Here is a 23,211-nt window from a genome sequence, read left to right as displayed (position 1 = left end):
TCCCTCGACAACGTGCAGCAACGTCTCTCCGAAATTGGCAGCCACCGCCGCGACAAGGAAAAACAGCACATTCTGTTTATGACCGGGTTTGCCTTGCATTCCCTTCTCGGAATAGTATTGTTCATCTACATATGGCGAACCAACCTTTGCAAGATGGTGAAGCGGATTGGGTTGCCCTGCGGGCGCCCGAAGCGTACAACTCACACAAATCATTATGACGATATCGAGTTAGGCCAGACTAAACAGGCAACGGATCTAGCCAGCGCAGGTGCCGGAAACCCGAGCGCTGCTTCAAGAACCGCCTCGAGTACAAGGTTTGAACTGATAAAAGAAAGAGCAACAGGTCGGCCGGCAGGAAGAAATGGAGAGCCTTCTTGCCCCCTTCCCTGCTAAGAGGCTGAGGTAGCATATTAGGAGAATCGCACCCCAGATGACTTCGAGACTTCTCCCACTACGACATCCAGGAGAGGAAGAGCCAGAGGGCCTCGTAAGAATCTTTGAACGCCATTCGACTCTTGAATCCAGAGCCGAGTAGTTGTGCAAAAATTCGAGTAAATATAACATATCTAGAGAAGAAACTTCATGGAAATGTCCACCTAACGCAACAATCTTATGAGAGCAAAACTGAATAAGACTTGCGTGGTATGCCTTGAAGGCCAGACCGAGTGCGCAGACTGGCTCGATTGTTATAAGAGTTGGGCAGATCGGGCAGGAGGTCCCGACCTCTGCTCCTGCCCTCTCTACGGGTCTAACCTGTTGAGCAGTGACCGGGCAAAGCACGCCATGCCGAGAACCCGACGGAACGACGCGAGTCAAACAACAACGTTCCGACGCCATCCGACGGTCACCGCCAAGGAGAAGGGTGTTCAACCCAGCCGGGACACCAAAGAAAAGGGGGTGCAAACCGACCCCATAATCATACGAGAGGGTGAGGAAGCTCCCTTCCTAATTGACTTCCGGAGGCTGAGTGAGGCGATGATCCCCGCGGTCCGATCGCGTATCCTGAGGCGCTGGATCTTGCTCCAGAAGGAAATAGACAGGCCTTTAGGAACCGCGGAGGAGGACGCGACAGAATAGGGTGATTTAATCACCTGGGAAGAGCCGACCGGCGAAACACCGCCCGGCACACCAGACTCTCCGGTGAACCTTGCAGATGCTCTGCAAGGTGAACCGGAGGTCGAGGAAGACTTGATGCAGTGGGAAGTATCACCGGGCGGGACTCTACCTGCGACCCCCCCGGTAGACGAACCGGAGGAAGAGGAGGACATCAAGGACACCGAGGCCAACTAGGAAGGACGAAGCTCACGAGGACACCGCAGCTGGCGAGACGCAAGGTCAACCGAGCGACGAGCCAGCAGCGAAGTGACAAGTGAGTAAAGTGAACAACAAAAAGGTGTCGCATGTGTGTGTGAGTATGCAAAGAATGCATGTGCGATGTACGAAACATGTAATTACCGATTAATCAAGAACGTGTGGTCAGGGGTGAGCCAACCCTCCAGTGCCGGTAGCACCGTCGGCCCGGCGCGTCAGCGTTCCCGCGCCCGCCAGATCCCGGGTGTAATCAACACCGGGATGAGGCGAGCACGAGATCACGCGCTTCAAGAATGATTATCGCGAGGCGAGCCTTTGTTCTAAATTATAAAATCAACAAAAACCTTGCTCGCTGCCCGACGCTCCAAGAGGTGTCAGACAAGCGAGCGAAGTTAGTCCCGTTAGAAACAGCCTAATAACGACATCTACGGAACCCGGCTCCTTCAAAGCTGTTGTGTAAAGAGAATCAGACTTAGAGTCACCGACGATTAGAGTGGGAGCCCCTCTAAATCTAGAAGCGGTACTCAAAAGCGTCTCTAAAGCTGGAATAAGTGTTTAAAGCTGTGCCACGAACTCAGTCGAGCCGTGTAGTGATAAGTGTAATCATAATCAAGTGAGAGAGTGAGTAGAAACCACCCAAGAGTGAGTAGACGAATGAATGAAACATTAAGTTAAGAACGTTTCCTGTAAGTTTCCTCGTCACCAATTTTCTTGCTTTCCAATTTTATTTGATCATTAAAAAGCTTGCATTCTATCGTAAACATTTCTAAAATTTTGATAATAAATCCTCCACCCTATTCACAAGGATCGCCCTGTAGAGGACGATCACCAACCTACCCACACAAAATTAAATATAAATCTCTACGGTTATCTAGAGGGTTAAGTCGTCGTGTGCGAGACCGCTCCGCACGTAACAAAACAACTAACTGCCATGCACATAGTGCATAAAATATAATTCGAAAGTGGACACTGGTTTCCTAAGGATTACTGATCGTGACAGTAGTTACTAGGGTACCCGAAATATCGGATACTCGAATTCTGGTTCGGATCGGGTTTACATCGGGTTAGGTTTTTTGGCAAACCCGAATTCTTCGGGTAGTCCGAAAACTAGGTAATCCGAAAACTTCGGGTGATCCGAAAACTTGGGGTAGTCCCAAAACTACGGATAGTCCGAAATCTTCGGTTAGTCCGAGATTTTCGAAAATCGCTGTTCACTTTAGAAATCCCGGTATTTTTGAAGAAGTGAAAATAGCCACGAGCAAAATTTTCGAAAACTCCACAATTTTCGGCAAACCCAACATTTTTAAGGAACTTGGGATTTTTAGTAATACGAGATTTTCGGGTAACCCGAAAGTTTCTGGTAGTTCGAATGTTCGGGTATCCCGAAATTTTTGGGTATTCCGAAATTTTTGGGTACCCGATCCGAAAGTAATTCGTTTTACCTGATCCGATCCGACTCGAAGAATTTCAATACCCGCATAACAAATCAGAGCAGGGGGTGGTCAGGGGGGAGTAGCTAAAAAATCAAACTATGCATATTCTGTTAGCTGTTAAATCGCTGAACATTTTGCCGTGAGAAAGAATTCGCTGCGATGAATTTCAAGGGTGTCTTTTTTTCGTTTTTCATCAAGGGTTGAATATCAAAAATTGTCATCGTTGATATGTAAAAGCTCCCAATTCACGTAACATGCCAGTACTTATGATTTGGAATTTTTTATTTTTTTTTGCCTTTCGTCGTGATCGGGCGTGGATATATCCATAGAGGTTATTTTTACGACATTGTTTTCAACGTATATCAGGAGCAGGGTTGCAAATTTTTTAATGAAAAAGTAATTCATTAACCATTACTTTTTCAATTCATAATGGAAATAATTACCACTAAAATATTTAATTTAATTTAATGTTTTAATGAAAACACTAATGCAATTAAAAAAGTAATGCATTATTTGCAACCCTGATCAGGAGCTCCTAATTAGCTCTTAATTGTCACGTTTTCAAAATAATTTTAAAAAAATATTTCACTTCGCGGGGCTACCTTTTCGGTAAGCTGCCCCCCCTGCCTCCCCCCCCCGTCACTTTTCAAAATTGATTTTCTCGTAACAGAAACGAGCTCAAAAATCGTGGTTTGCGGCATTGTAGAGCACATAAATAGCTCTTTAATACATGATTTTTTGAAAATTTTTCGAGCAAGTGGGGGGCCAGCTTTACGGATGTCTTTTTTTGAATTTGATGGTGTTTTACGTTTAATTGACGCGAAAGCAGCAGAGATTTTAGAAATCTTCAATAACTGCGCCGTTTAATATGTATGCATTTTCTATGGTCTGAACGTCAGCTGTGTAATAATGCAATTAATAGATATAATGAAATGAGTCTAAAAACTTTCTTCTCAAGTAGGAAAGACTGGTTGTTATAGCGTCACCTGGACACTAACTTATCGAGCACTGATAACTCGCTGATTTCTGTCCAATTCTGGCTACACTTTTCTAATCTTAAAGAAAATAGAATGTCTATCATAACCGCCGATTTGTTGGTTGCTAGGTCAAATAATACGTTTATGGTGATCGTCTTTTGTTTGCTGTTTTCTCAAATAGTTTATTCATTAAAAAAAAAAAAAAAAAAACAGATCCATGGAAAAAGTAGATGATTAGATAATATTTAATTTAATTAGCTATGCAATTGTTTCTATACAACATTTTTATTCCCAACAGGTGGAGACGATTGTAGACTTCAATGGTTTGACATAAGAATGGGTACACAACCAGCTGGAAATAATAGAATACATGGCGCTGGGGTTACAAGTCTCCATAGTAATGCAGCTCAAGAATTTACATTGGCTTCTGGAAGGTGAAGATTTCAGTCTACGTAATTGAGTACAATAATGCAAAATTAATCTAAGTCGAGTTAGATTATATTGCTGGAAGTTGAATTATTATAAATTCAGCTGTTAGGATTGTCAAAGATCATTTTTATAAATAAGAGAATGCGTTCAAGACATAAGATGCTTAACAAAAAATGTGTAGCTAAACTTTGTCTTCCACTACAAAAGAAGGGGAAGGAGGCGAGTAGAAAATAGCAAAAATAAATGAAGTTACAACAGTTCTTGATAGAGTTTGGAACTGGTTCAAACGCATCCGTGCGTTCTGTAAGGTCGTTGAATGAAGTTTTGAAAGTTGAGGGCAAGAAGATGATTTAAAAAAGAATATTTTCATATTCACAGCAGTATTTACATGTACACATTATTGCACGTCTCATAGATTCATTATAATACTAACAAAAGTTTGCTAAAGAGAGCTAGCTAAATAGAGCCTGTTGAACCTCGCCGTAGCTAGAAAACAAAGCGAAACTCAAGTTCTTCGTCTGCTTCTAGCAGGCTGGCCATCTCATCTTTAATTTTAAATTGTCGAAGGTCGTAAAATGATTGCATCGAAGACGACGACGATTATGTTTTCATTTCACTTATGGGGCATTCCTTGTCAAAACAAAAACGACGACGATTATGTTTTCATTTCATTTATGGGGCATTCCTTGTCAATACACAATCGTCGTTGTTGTCGATGCAATCATTTTACGGCTTTTGACAGTTTAAAATTAAAGAGGGGATGGCCAGCCTGCGGGAAACAGACGAAGAACTTGAGTGGTGTCGAGTCGGCGGTGACCGAGTTCGATCTTTCAAGATATTTGCTCGGTATATACTGTGACAATGGATGTACGTCACTGCCATTACTTCACATTTTCAGCAACTTTCCATTTGCTTTAAACAAACACCCATTGCTGGCCTTGGTAGATATAATACAAGAGTTCTGAGAGACAATGGCGGTGTACCGGCAGGGTCAGCCTCGATTCTTGCCTTACCGACAGTTCGTAGGTAACCCCGTGATGGTGAGCTTTACCGACGGTAATGTTACCGACAGGAGCGTTATCATAGGTGGCGCCAGCTGTATTTTTGCTCGATTTTACCGGCACACGGTTCGACAATGAGATTTTTGTGTTGTCAGATGAGCAACCATTTTCGAATTTTTGCCGTTAGATGGGAGACATTTTACCGAAAGAAGTCTTATCGATAAGAGTATTGATATAGATGGCGTCAGCAGTCGCTCTTTTACTGATCAGGTCTGTTGCACGCCCAATATCCACCGTAAGATGGTGTTACCTCCAGCCTTACCTACAGTTGGTGTTATTTGCAGAAGTGTCACCGCAGGTTTTGTTACATGTAGCGCCCCTTTTATCGATCAATCGTTTTTTGTCGATTGACTCTGCTTTGTTTCCAATGTCCGCCGCAAGATGGCTACTTTTTATTAGGTAGAGGTAGTAGTGGGTAGCATAGAACGTTTCAAAATAAAGGTTGGATACTCTAAATAGATGTTTTTCAATTATATTCTGAATGCAGCTTGTGTAACGCAATAATAATAAATCATATTATTTTAAATTGAACAAATAACCTTATACATATTTTTTTCATTCACGCAATAATAATTAAACATCTTATTCCAAAATTAACTTGGACTAATTTCGTTATCGTGCCACTAATCGGACTGTACTCGACAATACGATCGTGCAAGGTCATGCAATAGACTGCAGTGTTCGCAGGAAATTCCACGCTCGCTTCAAATTCTAATCGAATATCCACCGGTCCGATTTGTAACGATTCATTCTGTTTCGAGCAATTGATAACGATGATGGGAGCTTAGTTTATGAATTCATGCTTCGATGACGAAGGTTCAGCTTTTTTGTCGTAGCAGGCTGTTTGAAACCGGACATACATATCATAGAGAATGACCTTTTGATTATTGGATTTATCCAGATTCAAATTTCCATAGGAATAACACTGTGATTTGAGAAAGAGTTTTACATCTTTGATTCGGCAAAGATCAAAGTCGCTAGTATTTTTCTGTACATCGTTTCTCCTTGCAGTTTGGAATCCCAGAACGACATATCTCCGCTTCTCCAGCTGTATCAATATCTTGACCACCCATACATGCCGCGTCGTTGACGGGAGCATCGGATACACGTACGTTTCCCAAGAACGAAAACTCATGTATATGGCCGGATCCTTGGGATTGTAGTTGAGTAGCTGGATTTTCGGTTTATCGGCTAGTTTAATGTAGAGCAACAACCATTCGATTTTATTTAGGGTAATTTTAAAGTTTTCCGCGGGTGGGGTTTGAATCACAGCATTCAAATCAGTGTTGGAACATGTGAGAATCAATTCATGTTTAGCATTGGCGACGACTCGACAATATCCTCGGCGAAGCCCATGACATCATTCAACGGTACAACAAAGTCGAAATTTCCAACAGCATCAGTTAGTTCATTATTTCCACTCAACCAACCGGTATTTTCCATACTATATTGCTGGCCCGGACTCAAGGATAAGTGCCCCTGCATAACGCTGGTGATACCAACATTTTTATTTCGATCACTCTCCACACCGTACAACTCGTAGCGAACTTCCTCAAACAAATGACAAACAGCCATATTGATCAATTTCGGAGTCACCCCCGCAGTCATACTATCATCCTTTGTAATTTTTCCATGAATACGCCGAGAGCTTTTACCGGGCAGCAGACGCAAGTCTTGATGTTGAACAGTAATATGGATTTCAACGTTGTTCTGGAAGGTAGATGATGTAAACGCTTGATGGTGTGGATCTCAGAGTGCGCGACCGATTTGCCGAATGTCACGGGTTTCTGTATTCTTATTATTTCTTCCATGGTAATACGGACAGGATGCAGTGAACACGAATTCTTATTATCCAGAATCTCCACATAATCGAAGACCTAGGCTTTGGAGAAACCGAACTTCAGAGGTGTCAGCCTCGTTGGAGATAAGCTCCGCCAAAGGTGCGGGGCGGCTGATGATTTTTGGCTATGACGTCTCACTTTTATAACTTGCCCAACTTTTTCGTTTCGAACACGATTCTCATTATTTGAGAGATTTTACATGTAAACGCACAGTTCTATTTTCTCCGCGAAAATTAATCAATTCGTCGTCTTGATCGATTATTCTCAGCTGTAAATGATGTATCGACTGTACGGCGATTGGCAGGTAAATGATGTTGGCAGGCACTTCAACAATCTTATATTCTGATGGAATGGTAGCGAAAAATTCATGAATCGTGTGAGATCGACGCTCGTTTACGTACGCCCCTGTGGTTATGTTGCACTTAACGTGCAAAGTATCAACCTTCAGTAAGGCCACCGGTGATTCAGATTTATAAGTAGGTCACGTCTTGTGCTAGCTCAACCGCTTCAAATCCTAATAATCGACCGATGGAATCTTTGGGTTTGAATTCTGCTACATGATCGCATGTGACTTCACCGCTCAGGTCATTGTTATTGACTCTCAGACTGAGGGTGATGTCGGAGGGTAGCTCCTTTTGCAAAAAACTTTCAATATCCTCAATTTCGTAGCTTCCAGTGGGTATCGTGATGACTTCCTTGCTGTTGTCCGCTCGTTCCAGGTAAAATTTATTACAGCTCTCTTTCATATTGGGTATCGAATTCAATGTCAGGAACTCGACGAGTCTGAGAACACAGTTTTTCTCCGACGATAACGCGGTTGCGGGAAAATTTTGTGCCTCTAGCACGAAGGATGTGCTCAACAGTGTCACCGTCAATGATTGTACGATGAACAATGCTTGCTCATGTGGTACTCGTCTTTTTATAGCTGTATGTTGAGAAATTTGAGGTATAAGTAGCCGCAAATCACGTATCATATTCCTGATACGTATTATGATTGTATTTTACGCTACCAACCCCGAGATACTTCATTAAATCTAAAATACTAAATTAAATTTCCTTGCCGGTGTAGCTAGTTCCAAGGGCCTGTTTACGCCGTCCCTCGAGCTCACCATACCGGGTGATGAGGTGGAGGGGAGTCTTCTGCTGTTCCCCGCATCCGGGGCACAGGGATTCTGTTCTAAGCCCCAAGTGTACGAGGTGCCTGCCCGTGTACCGGCGACCGGTAATGAGACCCGTCGCGGTTCTCAGCTCGGTCCTGTTTAGATTGATGAATGTCGCTGCTAGTACGTGCAATGGTTCCTGGAATAGGGCCCTAGAATGATCCACGCCCGGTGCTCTGCCCCAGAGTTCCGCAAAGCGGGTCTCCGTCCATTGTTAAGATAGGCATTTTACGTACCCTGGAGATAGGCCAGCGAGGTAGTCCTCATCGCTTGTTCGGGGTGAGGCTCCTTCTCTGGCTAGGTTGTGTGCCAGCTCGTTGTCTTGGATGCCACTATGTCCTGGCACCCATATAAGGCTTATGCGGTTATTCTTTGCCAGCCGCGATAGAAGAGTGATGCAGTCCCAAGTCAGCACTGACCTTAAGACGTATGCGTCCAGGCGTTCAAGTGCCGCCCGACTGTAACTGCAGATGTCTATGTGTTTCCCTTTGTACCCGTTACTCAGGATATGCCTGGCACAGGTCATCAAGGGAAAACATTTCAGCTTGTAGCACCGAGGCCGTGGGCCCAGGGCGAGCAAAGTGCTTGTTCTTGGTCCCCCTCACCAGAAGCCGGCCCCGGTGCCCATCTCATTTTTAGACCCGTCTGTGTACCATCCATTACTATAAAAATTAAAATAATAATAACAATAATATACAATTTTCCCATACGATTAATACACATTTTACTCTAAATGAAATTCCCCCCCAAACATTTTTAGCATGCTCATAATCGGCGTCTGAAATATTTGAATCGCAGAGGTGTGAGTAGAAATGCTTCTCTGCGTGTAATTGCGTTTCATAGAGTTTCCCCCAACAATCGACGTATTCATGGGGAAAAACGCCTTTGCGGGCTATGAAACTGAACTTTGTAGGATTATTATAAAATGTACGCGTTGTGAGTTTATCTGCATCGTCAAAATATGACAAAAGTTCATCGATACTGCTAGCCATAAATTGAAATGGATAGATTAATCTCAAGCGCATCATTCTTCCATCAACTCGCTTTGTGAAGGATATATATTCTTCCTTATTTGTGGGTAGCAGTGTAAATAGTGCGAATCGTGATCAGATAAATTGTAAAAAACTATTGGAATTGTATGCGTCTCTCTCAAATTCAGAATACATCGATTATGAGCAGGACCGCGATATTTACCCGTGAAGTGACAGTGATCGAGACAGTTTTTCTCCTCAGGGGTGAATAGCTTTTCGCGAATATAGCAATTTTTTGCGCGCATGTAAGAATCGCGTTGCACTTGGGTAAGAGACTCCATCGGAATTATATTTTGATGCGTGACTCTACTTGAATTGATAAATCTTTAATCTACTGCATGAATCAATCCATGCAATCAGCGCCGCGTTTACTATGGAACTCTGATAAAGTCTCATCGTATGCGTAATGTACATACTTAATATCCTACACTGTGCGGGACATGCTTTCAAAATTCATGTGTTCTACGGTTTGAGGCATGATTTTGGAATTCACTACCGGTACGGACTTTAATATGCATTCGAGATCGGCATAAACGACAAATGGGACGGTGCGCTTGTTTTGATAATTTTAAAATGCTAAATCTTTAGACTCGGGAAATTCCATACGCACTTTATTTAACATAATACAATCTTGCCGATGGCTGTCGTAGGCGTGTTTCACGGCAAAGTGACACAAACAACTGTCGCATAAAAACAGGTGGCCATTGGAATCACACAATTGCTTGCTCACCAATCGTGAGAAATCTTTAATCCAAGCAAAGTGAAATCTTGGTGTGAACTCGCGCGTCATATAATTTCTGAGGCAATCATTACTTTCAAGCTTCAGAAGATGAATCGTGTTAATGTTTACAATATGCAAACTTTTACTTAAATAAATTGGCACGTTGACGCTGTCTTCTGATTTTGCATGGTGTGAAAAAGTTTGAGACTTTATCCCGTATACATTAATTTGCAAATTATTCAATCTCTCAAACTTTTTCACGGCGTGTAGAGTAGCAGGGAATTTAATACCTGTACAGTCCAACTCGGAAATATACCGACGATCATGGTGAGTCCTCTCAGCGTGGGTATTGACTGGGTGAAGGGCTGTAGTGATGGACTAGAGAAGACATCTTTCACAGCCTTCTGCAGCCTTCTGCAGCTGAATATCCTTGGGCAGCTCAACGAACGTTGAAAGCCCCGCAGCGATAGGCTGGTACTGGTTGGTGTTGACGGTAGTATTGAGGATCTCGATTATGCTCCACCATGAATCGCGTTTTTCAAAATCTTCAACCTTTACAAGCAGATCATTCCGTGCGCATGTACACTAATCGTCTATATATCGCTCGAGGGGAGGATTGTTGCGTTGGGGGTGTTGAAGCTTTCAATTTTTTTCGCAATCACATCGAGCTTTGTGTTTTCAAATTTGCACGATAATGTGATGTTAACTTTCCCATTTCCCTCCTTGCGCAGTATCATCCTCAATCGCTCAACAATGACCCGCTGGGCATCGTTCAGAAAGGCCGCCAAACTCTTGTGGTACAGATTTGTGACGACCCCTGTTCGGATCCGGTTGGCAAAAGTACTATCGACATCGTCCGTCTGTATATCCGCAGGACTGCTGATATTACCACCCGTCACTAGAGCTTGCTGCTGCTGCGCTGCTGCTGCCGTAGCTGTTGCTGGATCTTCCGTCACACAGGATTGCACGAGTGAGATTGTGTGTTGAATCTGTAGTTTCGTACCCACGCTCGTTCTCAGACGCATGGAAACATCACACAGCAATTAAAGATTTTGCATTCCAACGTCAATCGAATGTTCGAAGATATCGTCATTCTCTCACTCAGGATGTAGCTCGCTCAACAAATTGTATGTATTATCCATCATCTTGACGAGGTTCGAGTATGCTTCGGCGGCCATCATTTTAACGATGATGTCGATATATTTCGAACTTTCAACCTGCAAAACGTTTGACTTGCACCTATCGTGTAATACTGAGAAGTCTGCATCGGATGTGCTGATCGTGAGAATTTAGGTGTGGGGGGTGGGGGTCCAAGTTTTCTGCCACCTTTCGAAAAAGAATTAAAAAAATTATGACAAACACGTTTGAGTCTGCACACCCCCAACCCTAATCAGCGTAGGACCATGTCACGGGAAAAATCGGCTAGCGAAAAGCAGGTAGTGAGCGATATCTGACGTGAAAAAAATTTGCTATTCTTGATTCTTGGCCGAGTGATTCATGTTCATACCATTTGAGGACAAGTCACATCCGCATAATCTAGAGTTAACAACTAACCACTCAGAGAAATTCGAACCCTCAAACACGTGCTTATAGACCAATGTTCACGCTAGTTAATGGCACTTGGCTGGAAACGAAGCAATGGGGAAGTGTAAGGATGTTTTGAAGAATAAATCTATGAATTACATAAAATTCACAATTACTCATCATGTATTTTACCGCAAATAAGATTTATAATATTTTTACATTTTCCCTCAAATAAATTTATATTACAAGAACGTGTGAAAGCTATAAAGATATATGTATAGTTGTGTTAGATTCTATTTTTCCAAGTATGTGAATAATTTCATTGAATATTTCATTTTAATTTTATGCAAAAGCCGGGATATAATTGTAATAAATTCTATTTTCTAGATAGGTAAATAATTTTATTTAATATTCTTCACTAATTCTACGTATAAGTCGGGATATAATTGTAATAAATTCTATTATCTAGATAAGCAAATAATTTTATTGAATTTTTCAGTTTAATTCTATGTATAAACCAGGATATAATTGTAATAATTGTAATGAATTCTATTGGTATTTATGTACATATTGCGGGTATTTTTTAGGCAGACGGTTGCCTTCAGGACAGTTTTTTACCAGAGGGTTTGTTCCATCCGCTATATCACCATCAGGTTCTTGTGTACAATGCAGGAGGCATCTGCGGCAACTGGCAATGTTATCGTCCATTTCCATCTTCTCCCGCAGTTTATCCCATACACCACTGACAATGTTTGATGCAAACATGTATATGAATTCTTTTGGCAATGAAGCGATATCCTCAGACCTCATTGCCCTTAAACCGCCCTATTCTTGGTACAAACGGAAGGATTTCTCCAAAGAGCCGGTACACTTCTTCAAATACCAACTCTTCAGCCGCTGCGCGTTTTCAAAGGCGCAGTTGTATGTCGGGACGTATTCAGGGTTGTCATCATACCAAATCGATCGTTCCCCCGCATGCTTCCAGATACAATCCGATGGGAAGTATCCATGGTTTAAGTCATGCCAGGGTGCAGCTTCCATACATTTAAATTTTTTCGGTGCAGGGGGTGTGATGTGCAAATCTTTCATATTAATGCCCCTCGTTGTACGATCGAGGATCTCCCTCAGCCATGCTTTTTTCTCCTCCCGTTTGACGTATACGTAACACGCATTTCTCACCTTTTTTCTCACAATCTTCGATACATCCTTCTGAGATTTATTGCCAGTATTCCATGGTATTCCATGGTGATTGCGTGTTAACCAAGCATTAGTGGTTCCACATTCAAGCGGTAAGTTAGCCAAATCACAGGGTGGCTTGATAAAGATGTAAACCAAGCCCCGTCTGTTTTGCGTTGATGACTGCGACTTCATTTCGTACAAGCTTCTTGCCATGGCTGATGAAACATTGCACATCTAGGATCATCACCACGTTGAAGAGGGATGTTGCGCTCGATTTTTCTCAAATACTGAAGGTAGAAGACTGACTATTCAGCCTCCCGCACCTGCTTTTATCTCGTTGCGGATGAATTTCGTAGAAGTGGAGGGGATGACATAGATTATTTATGGTACATAACTGCATGACAATTCAAACTAGTTGAATTCCTCACCATGGCATTTCAATTGCAAATGATTTTCCTTAGCTATATTACACATTTCGGCCAGCTGATGAGAATCTTCTTGTAGAACCCTCGCGATTCTCGGTGGCAAGAAGACGTTGTATTTTCCCTTGATCGTTGCCAGAACGCGTACCCCGTATTTCGTTTTGACCAGTCTTAGCCCAGTGACGTCTTACATCTCCCCAATTTCGAGTTCCGACATCTTTTTGGTCGGCAAATTCTCTAGGCGGCTGACGTGGTTGACTTTTGTCAGACCCATCGTGTTTCGATGAGAGTTCCTTCTTTCACAAGTAAGAACAGTTCACAACGTGAAGAGACGATCAGAACAGAGTGACCATCGAAATAAGCTCGCGTGTTACATACCACCCATCCCTACTCCGATTTTCCACCGGACAAGTCTCGACATGCATTTTGTGGGAATATTTTTTTACGAACCCACTTCACAGGTCTTCGTATGCATTTCGTGTGAACAATGTTTACGATCTGTTCAAAGCATTCAACCGCTATTTTGAAACGTTCTATTTCACCCACTACCACCTCCACCTAATAAAAAGTAACGTCCCGGTACTTGGACCAGCCAAATCGGTCCACTAAAAAAAACCGAACGGGAGATTTTCTAACTTTTTTTATTACTAATATATTACCAGAATACTAAATTTATTACCCCTACTAGTTCAACGTAATCGTCTTGTGGCGTAGCATTGGTCGAAGCTGCACCAGCCATATCATAACTTACCTAAATTTCACACCATCAAGGTGTACCCTACGTCATAATTTTTTACGCGTTTATTACTTTTTGAGGATATCAACCAAACATAACGAATCCTAACCCATAATGAGGTAAACATTATATATTCATATTTCCTTTTCCTTATTCCATGGATAAATCATCTTTTAGGCTAAGAACTGCCCGAAATTGATTGCATTCGACGTTTTGTCGCATCTGCAGGCATACAGTTATGTGCCCTGAAGCTTTTTCAGGCATGAGGGGTCCAGTAGGATGTAGTATTAAAAAAACGTGCCCGACAACGTCCGTTTTCACCGAATTCCGTCAACTTCTCGCCCGACTGATATTTTTTACCCACCTCTTACAATCTTTTAAGTTTTGAAAACCAAAGCAACTGTTTGCCAGGAGTACTCAGTTGTGCCGGGAAGCATTTTTGCACGTTTGAAGTGCAGTTGGTTGTGGTAATAAAATGACTAACCCCAATAACATCCGTTTTCACCCGATTCCGTCGACATCTCGCGTGACTGATATATTTTACTCACCTATGGAGATCTTTCAAGTTTTAAAACCCAAAGCACCGTTTTCGTAGCAATATGTAGTTGTATTGGAAAGCATTTTTGAACGTTTTGGGTTTAGTGGATTGTAGTAATAAAATGACGCTTTTCTCAAAAACTTCCGATTACACCTAATTCCGTCGAGACCATGTTTTAATCAAAAATTTAAGAAACGAAATTAAATCAAATAGAGCTACCAACAAAAACTTTTTTCCCAATGTTTCGATTGTTCAAAAAATTGTTATAAACAAACGCATTGTTTATGACATCATCGAAAATTCGTTCTTGACAATCGCATCGTCGGTAAAAACAATGATTTCCAGGAAAAAAACCCTTCCTCCAAACAATTTCCCTATAATTTAAAAACGCGTTTCTGAATTAACAATTTTTTTATATTTTTGATATTTCAACATTTTCATCTGTCAAATTCTTGATTGAAACATGGTCTCGAAGAAATCGGGTGAAAATAGATGTTATTAGGGTCAATCATTTTATTACCACTACCCTCTGCACCCCAAACGTGCGAAAATGATTCCCGACACAACTACATACTTCTAGGTAAAAGGTGCTTTGGTTTTTGAAACTTGAGAAATCTCCATAGGTGAGTGAATATATCAGTCGCGCGAGATGTCGACGGAATTGGGTGAAAATGAATGTTTTTGGGGTCAGTCATTTTATTACCACACCCCACTGCAGCCCAAACGTCCGAAAATGCATCCCGATACAACTACTTACTCCCACACAAAAGGTGCTCTGGTTTTTGAAACTTGAAAGATCCTAAGAGGTGGGTAAAAATTATTAGTCGCGCGAAATGTCAACGGAATTCGGTGAAAACGGACATTGTCGGGGCATGTTTGTTTATTACCGCATCCTACTGCACCCCTAATGTCTGAAAATGCTTCAGGGCATAAATGTATGTCTGCAGGTGTGAATAAACGTCGAATGTAATCTATTTCGGTCAGTTCTCAGCCTGAAAGATGATTTATACATAGAATTAAGGAATAAGGGTTGTTTACCTCCTTATGGGTTAATATTCCTTATGTTAGGTTGACATCCTCAAAAAGTCATGAAAAAGTAAAAAAAGTTGACCTTGGGTACACCTTGATGGTGTGAAATATAGGTAATTTACGATATTGCTGGTGCAACTTTGACCAATGCTACGCCACAAGACGATTACGCTGAGCTGGTAGGGGTAATAAATTTAGTGTTGCAGTAATAATTTAGTAATAAAACGTAAGAAAATCTCCCGTTTGATTTTTTTTTAGTGGACTGATTTGTCTGGTGCAGCTACCAGGACGTTAAAAAGTAGCTATCTTGCGGTGGACATTGGAAACAAATCAAAGTCGATCGATCGAACATCGGTTAATCTATGAAGGGGGCGCTACCTGTGACAACACCTGCGGTAACACTTTTGCCAGTAACACCGACTGTCGGTAAGACTGGAGATAACACCATCTTGCCGTGGGTATTGGGCGCACAACAGACCTGATCGGTAAAACAGTGACTAGTGGTGCCATCTGGGTTGATGTTCTTATAGGTAGGACTTCCGTCGGTAAAATGTTTGCCATCTAACAGCAAAAATTCGAAATGTCTGCTCATCTGACGGCAAAAATTAAAAAATAGTTGCTCATCTGACAATACTAAAATCTCGTTATTGAACTGTGTCAGTGAAATCGAGCAAAAACACTGGTGGCGCTACCTATGATAACGCTCATGTCTATAACACCACCGTAGGTAAGGCTTACCGTCGCGGGGTAACATACCGACTGTCGGTACGGAAGGAATCGGGGATGATCTTGTCGGTATGCCGCTATTGTGTCCCAGAATTATCGTATTATATTTACTAGCCTTCTTCAGTAACCTCAAACCAACTGTTACAATTAAGTATCTCGCAAATGCGATAATCCCTACTATCGATTTCAATAGGTTTCTCTATGCTTTTGAGTGTCCAATTTAGCTTACCTGGTTTAGCGCAATTATTATCATTTATGACACTTGTTTCTAGAGTAAGGTAAAATTATGCTCTAACGACTGTAATCGAAATATAAAACAGTTTCACGATTGTATCTAAAATACAAAATACTGCGTAATATACCCATAAATTGAGCAATCGGGTTACAAATTACCGCGAATGCATGCAATTGTTTCACGTTTAATAAAAGATATATATACAGGTGTCCCTAAATTGAGGGACACGGACCAGCCAGCGTGATACCTGACTGAAATGCAACCGAGAATTTCTTTACCGGAAGCTCGTCCGACGCATAGTTTTCGAATTATAAGCGATAGCGTTAGGCCAATCAGAGTGCACCATTTCATCTGGATTTGCCGCCACGGAAATTGCTGTTTTGTTCGTCTGGGTGAATTATTATTATTCGGTTACAAAGGAAATATCGGCACCTCCCCTCACTCGCTGTTGTACCCCTTCTCGAGCGCTGACCTCGGTATTGTTGCCGCGGCACACGCTGCCGGCCGCACACCCACGGACGCACACTCGTGTGTGTGAAAATAAGCGAATGCCCAGCTCCACAATACTACGAAACACACATACACGAGTGAAAATAAAAATAAATCTCGAAATAAATCAGCGGATTTAAGATTTAATGTTATAAAACACTTCCAATCATCGATGTATGCATAAAACTAGAGATTTTAGATGATTGATATGCCGTTAGGGTTCATAATTAGTCATTCAATCAATCTGAATTATGCTTTTCGAACATTTTTTGTGTCTTTGCAACATAATTCTTCCACTAGCTTTAAATTCATCGTTGACATCCGATTTTTCAATAATGCGAGGGAAAAATAACTCGCTGAATTGACGTGTCAATAGGTTTGTAAATCAATTACGATTCACCTGAGTTAACACAAAATAACTGAATAAATGAGAATTCACTGAATCACTAAAAATGATAACTGAAATCATGAGAATTATTTGAGATATAACTGAATTAGGAAGAGTTGTAATAAGTCAAGTTACTTTGAATTACTTTAGATTCGTGCCAAAATTTTGTGTTTGAAGAGAAAAATAATTAAATTCAAATAAAAAAGTAATTTTAAATCGAGAAGAAGGAAATTCCCAAATACCTGAATTCAAATGAAGCAATTTTAATTTAATAAATCTATCTGAATTTGAGGAAAAATAATTATTATTATTTGGAATAGAAAAATGAAGTCCAATTACATGAATAAATTCAATCAATTCAACTCAAAAAAATATGGTGTCATTCAAATTCCTAGTTATTTCCTCGTCCATTCAATGTGGGTCTGGAGTAGCAAGTAACGTTGAAACTGTTGAGATCAATGCTAGTGATGGCCACTTATCTGAGAATAATCGATGTATCGATTAATCGATTTCAACAAAATAATCGGACACGGCTCGATTAAATTGTAAAAATTAATCAATTTGGTAAATTTCTGCGTCTAGTCTTAATATCAGAAGAGATATTTCGATAATTCATAGTCTTATGCAAAATATTTTTAAGTTTGATAAATTTTGAGTAATTGATACTTAAATCACATACATCGATACTGTATTGCATCGTTCGTGTGAGTAAACAAGCGGCTCCAGACCCACATTGAATCGACGAGGAAATAACTAGGAATTTGAATGACACCATATTTTTTTGAGTTGAATTGGTTGAATTTATTCATGTAATTGGACTTCATTTTTCTATTCCAAATAATAATAATTATTTTTCCTCAAATTCAGATAGATTTATTAAATTAAAATTGCTTCATTTGAATTCAGGTATTTGGGAATTTCCTTCTTCTCGATTTAAAATTACTTTTTTATTTGAATTTAATTATTTTTCTCTTCAAACACAAAATTTTGGCACGAATCTAAAGTAATTCAAAGTAACTTGACTTATTACAACTCTTCCTAATTCAGTTATATCTCAAATAATTCTCATGATTTCAGTTATCATTTTTAGTGATTCAGTGAATTCTCATTTATTCAGTTATTTTGTGTTAACTCAGGTGAATCGTAATTGATTTACAAACCTATTGACACGTCAATTCAGCGAGTTATTTTTCCCTCGCATTATTGAAAAATCGGATGTCAACGATGAATTTTAAGGTAGTGGAAAAATTATGTTGCAAAGACACAAAAAATGTTCGGAAAGCATAATTCAGATTGATTGAATGACTAATTATGAACCCTAACGGCATATCAATCATCTAAAATCTCTAGTTTTATGCATACATCGATGATTGGAAGTGTTTTATAACATTAAATCTTAAATCCGCTGATTTATTTCGAGATTTATTTTTATTTTCACTCGTGTATGTGTGTTTCGTAGTATTGTGGAGCTGGGCATTCGCTTATTTTCACACACACGAGTGTGCGTCCGTGGGTGTGCGGCCGGCAGCGTGTGCCGCGGCAACAATACCGAGGTCAGCGCTCGAGAAGGGGTACAACAGCGAGTGAGGGGAGGTGCCGATATTTCCTTTGTAACCGAATAATAATAATTCACCCAGACGAACAAAACAGCAATTTCCGTGGCGGCAAATCCAGATGAAATGGTGCACTCTGATTGGCCTAACGCTGTCGCTTATAATTCAAAAACTATGCGTCGGACGAGCTTCCGGTAAAGAAATTCTCGGTTGCATTTCAGTCAGGTATCACGCTGGCTGGTCCGTGTCCCTCAATTTAGGGACACCCTGTATATATATCGACCAGAAAGTTGCAAAAATATGTTGTCATTCTCAACCGGGGATGTCTATTTTTTTTCATTACGGAATCATCCTAGTGTGATGGGTCGAAAAATAGATGATTTTCGTAATTTTCTACCGATGGTCAAGATACGATAATAAGTCAAATCAAAGCACTCATGAAGAACAGAAAATGAATTTTTTAACTTCTTTTTTACATTTTTTCAAACGATTGAAAATGTCACCGAATAAAAAGTAGTCCCGAAGGTGTACAAGGTTGTGGGCGTAAATATTATCTGAAGCAAAATTCATAAAAGATCATTAATTATGCTGAATGTTCCTATCTTCCTATGGACGATTTTTTTAGCAAAATGGCGGTGGTTTGAAAAAAATTATCCAATTTCGCCTATATTTTGTACTCTTTTTCGTTAAAAAAATATGTTGATTTTTAAAAGAAAAGCTTTCATAGTAAGATAAAGAATGGCGTGCAGAATGTTGGGCCCAAATTTGATGGATAGCTTAAGACGTCTTCAACACACGCACAATTTTTACGTAAACTAAGCGTAGCAGACAAATGTTACCAAAGAAAACTTGTCCATGCGTTGGCACTAGTGGTGTGCGCGTAGCTCGGCACTTTCGTGAGATATGACCAGATCCCTTAATAATACAGAAATTATTATTTAAACTTATTTTTGACATGACTTCATTAAATAAACAAGTGTATACAAAAATACTTGGGATCCTAGCAAAAAACGAATATCTTGCATGATACCTATAAATTTCAGTTAGCGCGATTTGTTAGATAGTTTTGTATTACGAATGATTTACGCCGATTTTCGGCACACTTTAACGGAGAAGACATTTTTCTTAAGTGACAAGCCAAAAATTCATACAAAATAGAAAAACTTTTGCAAGTAAACTATTTTCATAGGTCACCTAGATTTGGAGCTACATGGATCTGGAAAGTAATTATGAGGCTAAAGTTAGTAACGTTGACGTAACATCAGAGAAAACATCATTATTACTCAATTTTAGAATGGCTTTGAAGGAGTTGGCTTTTCAAAAGAAGATCCTATGTTGTTTGTTATGGTTTACTAAATTTCAGACATAGCCAAGGGCGTGGAGTAACAATTTTTCTTAAAGATGCATCGTTAAGACAACTTCACTAACTTTATCCACACAAGTAATTAAATTGCTGAAATCCGATCTTTCGCACGGGTGCCATGGGAACACATTAGATCCGAAAAATCGAAAAAAAAAATCATGGTTAAATCTTTCGATACGTATTTGAATCACATGAAATAGCAAAAAAATAGAGAGAGATCGGGTGAATCGGTCGTTTGATTTGATATGGAAAGCTGGAACATGTATACTACGTGTTTTTATCAATGAATCTAGGTTCTCAGTGTCTTAGATCCAAATGAAAAAACTGTCAATGATTTGCGGTCCAGGCCCTTTGAGGAGGGCCCTCCTTAGAAGTTACACATGGTAACGAATTTGGTTATCTTACCGGGGACCGAACACCGTTCATACGAATGCTAGCATATCGACGCGCCGACACAAACGGCATCACGCAACAGAGATGCCGGCACATCGACGTAAGGACGTAGTGACGCAGACATACCGCCAGGCAGAGGAACATCGCTGACGCGTTCACGATGACAATACCACAGAAATCATTTAACCCAGGCAGGATTCCAATGGACAGCTAACAGATCTGTTGCATAACGCCCCACTGACTCGTTATTTACAAAACTCTGTTGAAGAACAAATCCTGCGCATAGCGCCAGGCATTATTACCTGAAGAGGTGATGCTTATTTCGAGAGTTCACTCTCTAACGTAAGTTCAGCTTAGCAAAATCTTAGCAAAGCGCCTAGTTCTATACAATCACATTCAGATGCAGGTAATGAGAAAAAGTGGCTAATGTGCCTCAATGTAAAAGAAAGATGATAGAAGAGTTTAGAAAACCATGTAGAATCATAACACTGCAGGAGCATAACCAGCTAATTACGTGGAAATTATTATTTGAATTATTCTTTTGTTCCAATTAATAAGTAGGCAAGTAGCACTAAGAACATTTCTTATCGCATAAATTCGGGCATGAGTCCCACCTTTTGTAATTCTTCATTTTTAAACTAAGCCAGATTGCTACCGGATTGTAACACAGGGAACTAACCAACCCTCTTCCGAATCTGAACAGAGCTCTTTTTCAAATAAATTTAATGTAACTCAATTATCACCTGAATAAGGACAGGAAACTCACGGGCACGGCGTTTTGCCAAGGCAACCTGCCGTGAAAAACCCGTGAACGTGACAATATATATTATAATATAGATATGAGTTATACATAAAATAATATATATAACCAAAGGAAAGGAAAGAGTCTTGACAATCAAATACTCGCATCAATTACGAGAAAATATAAAAAAAAGTCGTCATAGAATTCCAACATGGGAAAAGACATCAGGAAAGGATTTGCCATGAAAAGGATTAAGAAAGAGACTGATTGTAGTGATGTGTAAAATTGTTAGTGATAATAGTAGCGTTAATCTTAGATCTGACATTAACAATTTAAGTAATTTCATAATTTGATTTTGAATAAGACTAGTAGATAATTCCTTCAATGGTAAGCGATCTAACTATTATGACTTGTTAGATTTGTTAGCGCCATGACAGTGATACCATGCTTTTAGGGGTTATGAGCTGCCACTCTCTTATGCGCACTGCTCAGGTGACCACTTGTTCCCGGCTTCTGCACGACCAAGTTTCGATCCCGCTTTTTTACAGATTTAATTGTACTCGCGATTAGCAAATCTAATTAATATGTTTCCCAAGAAGCCAGATAAAGCATAAGCATACTCTCACGGTTTTTTTATTGCAAGTAGTACTAGTTTTCCTTCTTTTTGTAGTGCAGTGTTCTTTTGAAACAGCTCCTAACCTTGTTTGCCGTTACAGATTGATTCCCTTTTGCTGTTTTTTTAACTTGACTATTCTTAAATTCTTTTTCTACTTACCTGATAGCTTTTTCCATTTAGGAATTCTATGATGATTTTTTCGATACTTTCTTATAATTGATGTCAGTATTTGATTGTAAAATTGTATGTGTGTGTATATGTGTTATAATCTGTATACTTATATCTATACAATATACATGTAGTTTCTGCGGAGGACCCCTCTTATAGGGCCGAAACGTCAAGTAATGGACAGTTCTTTCATTTGGACTTAAGATATCAAGAATCTACACTCATATATGTAGGATGGATAAGGTCGGAGAGAAAATGCATTATTGTTCTAATCAATATCTGTTTTGTACTTGCAGCTACGACGAAATCTTGAGATTATGGGATGTGCGAAAATTGCGTAATCCAGTTTCCGAGCTGAATCTCAACGGTGGTATCTGGCGTTTGAAATGGGAACCCAAGCATCATACATGTTTGTTGGCTGCATGTATGTATGGCGGGTTCAAGATAATCGATTGTCTTGATAAAGGAGCACCTAATGTTATCGCCCAATACACGGAACATGAAAGCATATCTTATGGCAGCGATTGGTCATCTTTGAGCAGTAGTGAAATTAAACGTCTGGGGATTGCGGATTGTACTATAGATACAAGAGTGCTGATTGGAACATGCTCATTTTACGATCACACGTTGAAATTGAGCAGTGTTGACTTGAATAAACAAGAGTGAATAAACTCAATGGTTCCATTATTATCCTTCCTTTCGTATCGTCTTTCTCAACCAGGGACGCTATCAAAGAAGATTCGATGTATAAGTAAACAATCAGCTCATTATTAGTCTATCATTGGGCTAATCCTGACGCAGGGTCGACTGACGGTGGGTGAAGTTTTTGGATCAGTGGCAGTGGTCCAAACTGGTTTTTACTGGTATGCAATTTTCTTTTTTTCTTCTTTTTTGAAGTGAACAATTTGACAGCAATCGACTAATAAACTATAAATCACCCAAAAGCATTACCTTTATTATGTGACTTCTAAAAAACTGAATTCCTTATACATTATATGATATTATAAATAGCAATTTTTTGAGTTTACACAATTTCTAACGATAATTGGTAGAGTTGTTACGGGGTGGATCATAGTGATCACGATGTGCGGCTATCGATGACCGCATCCACATCCAGCCGTGATGTTATTACGTCCTATTTTTATG

The 23,211-nt window shown here is 40.2% G+C and overlaps 1 protein-coding gene across 3 annotated transcripts in view; it reads left to right on the top strand.

The window, feature by feature from the left end:
- The window catches only part of LOC124178364 (diphthine methyltransferase), an 89,276-nt gene extending 66,540 nt beyond the window's left edge, over positions 1-22,736 (top strand). For 2 of the 3 annotated variants that reach the window (XM_046561635.1, XM_046561636.1), the window contains 2 exons: positions 4,020-4,155; positions 22,362-22,736. In XM_046561635.1, coding sequence (XP_046417591.1) covers positions 4,020-4,155; positions 22,362-22,731 — 506 coding nt within the window. In that variant the 3' untranslated portion in view covers positions 22,732-22,736. Of the gene's footprint in view, positions 1-4,019; positions 4,156-10,695; positions 11,092-22,361 lie in introns of all 3 variants that reach the window. The other variant, XR_006869785.1, reaches the window with a different exon arrangement.
- The last annotated feature ends 475 nt before the right edge of the window (positions 22,737-23,211 follow it).

Source organism: Neodiprion fabricii, chromosome 3 (genome assembly GCF_021155785.1).
Source record: "Neodiprion fabricii isolate iyNeoFabr1 chromosome 3, iyNeoFabr1.1, whole genome shotgun sequence".
Lineage (NCBI taxonomy): Eukaryota > Metazoa > Arthropoda > Insecta > Hymenoptera > Diprionidae > Neodiprion > Neodiprion fabricii.
This window is presented reverse-complemented; position numbering and strand designations above follow the sequence as displayed.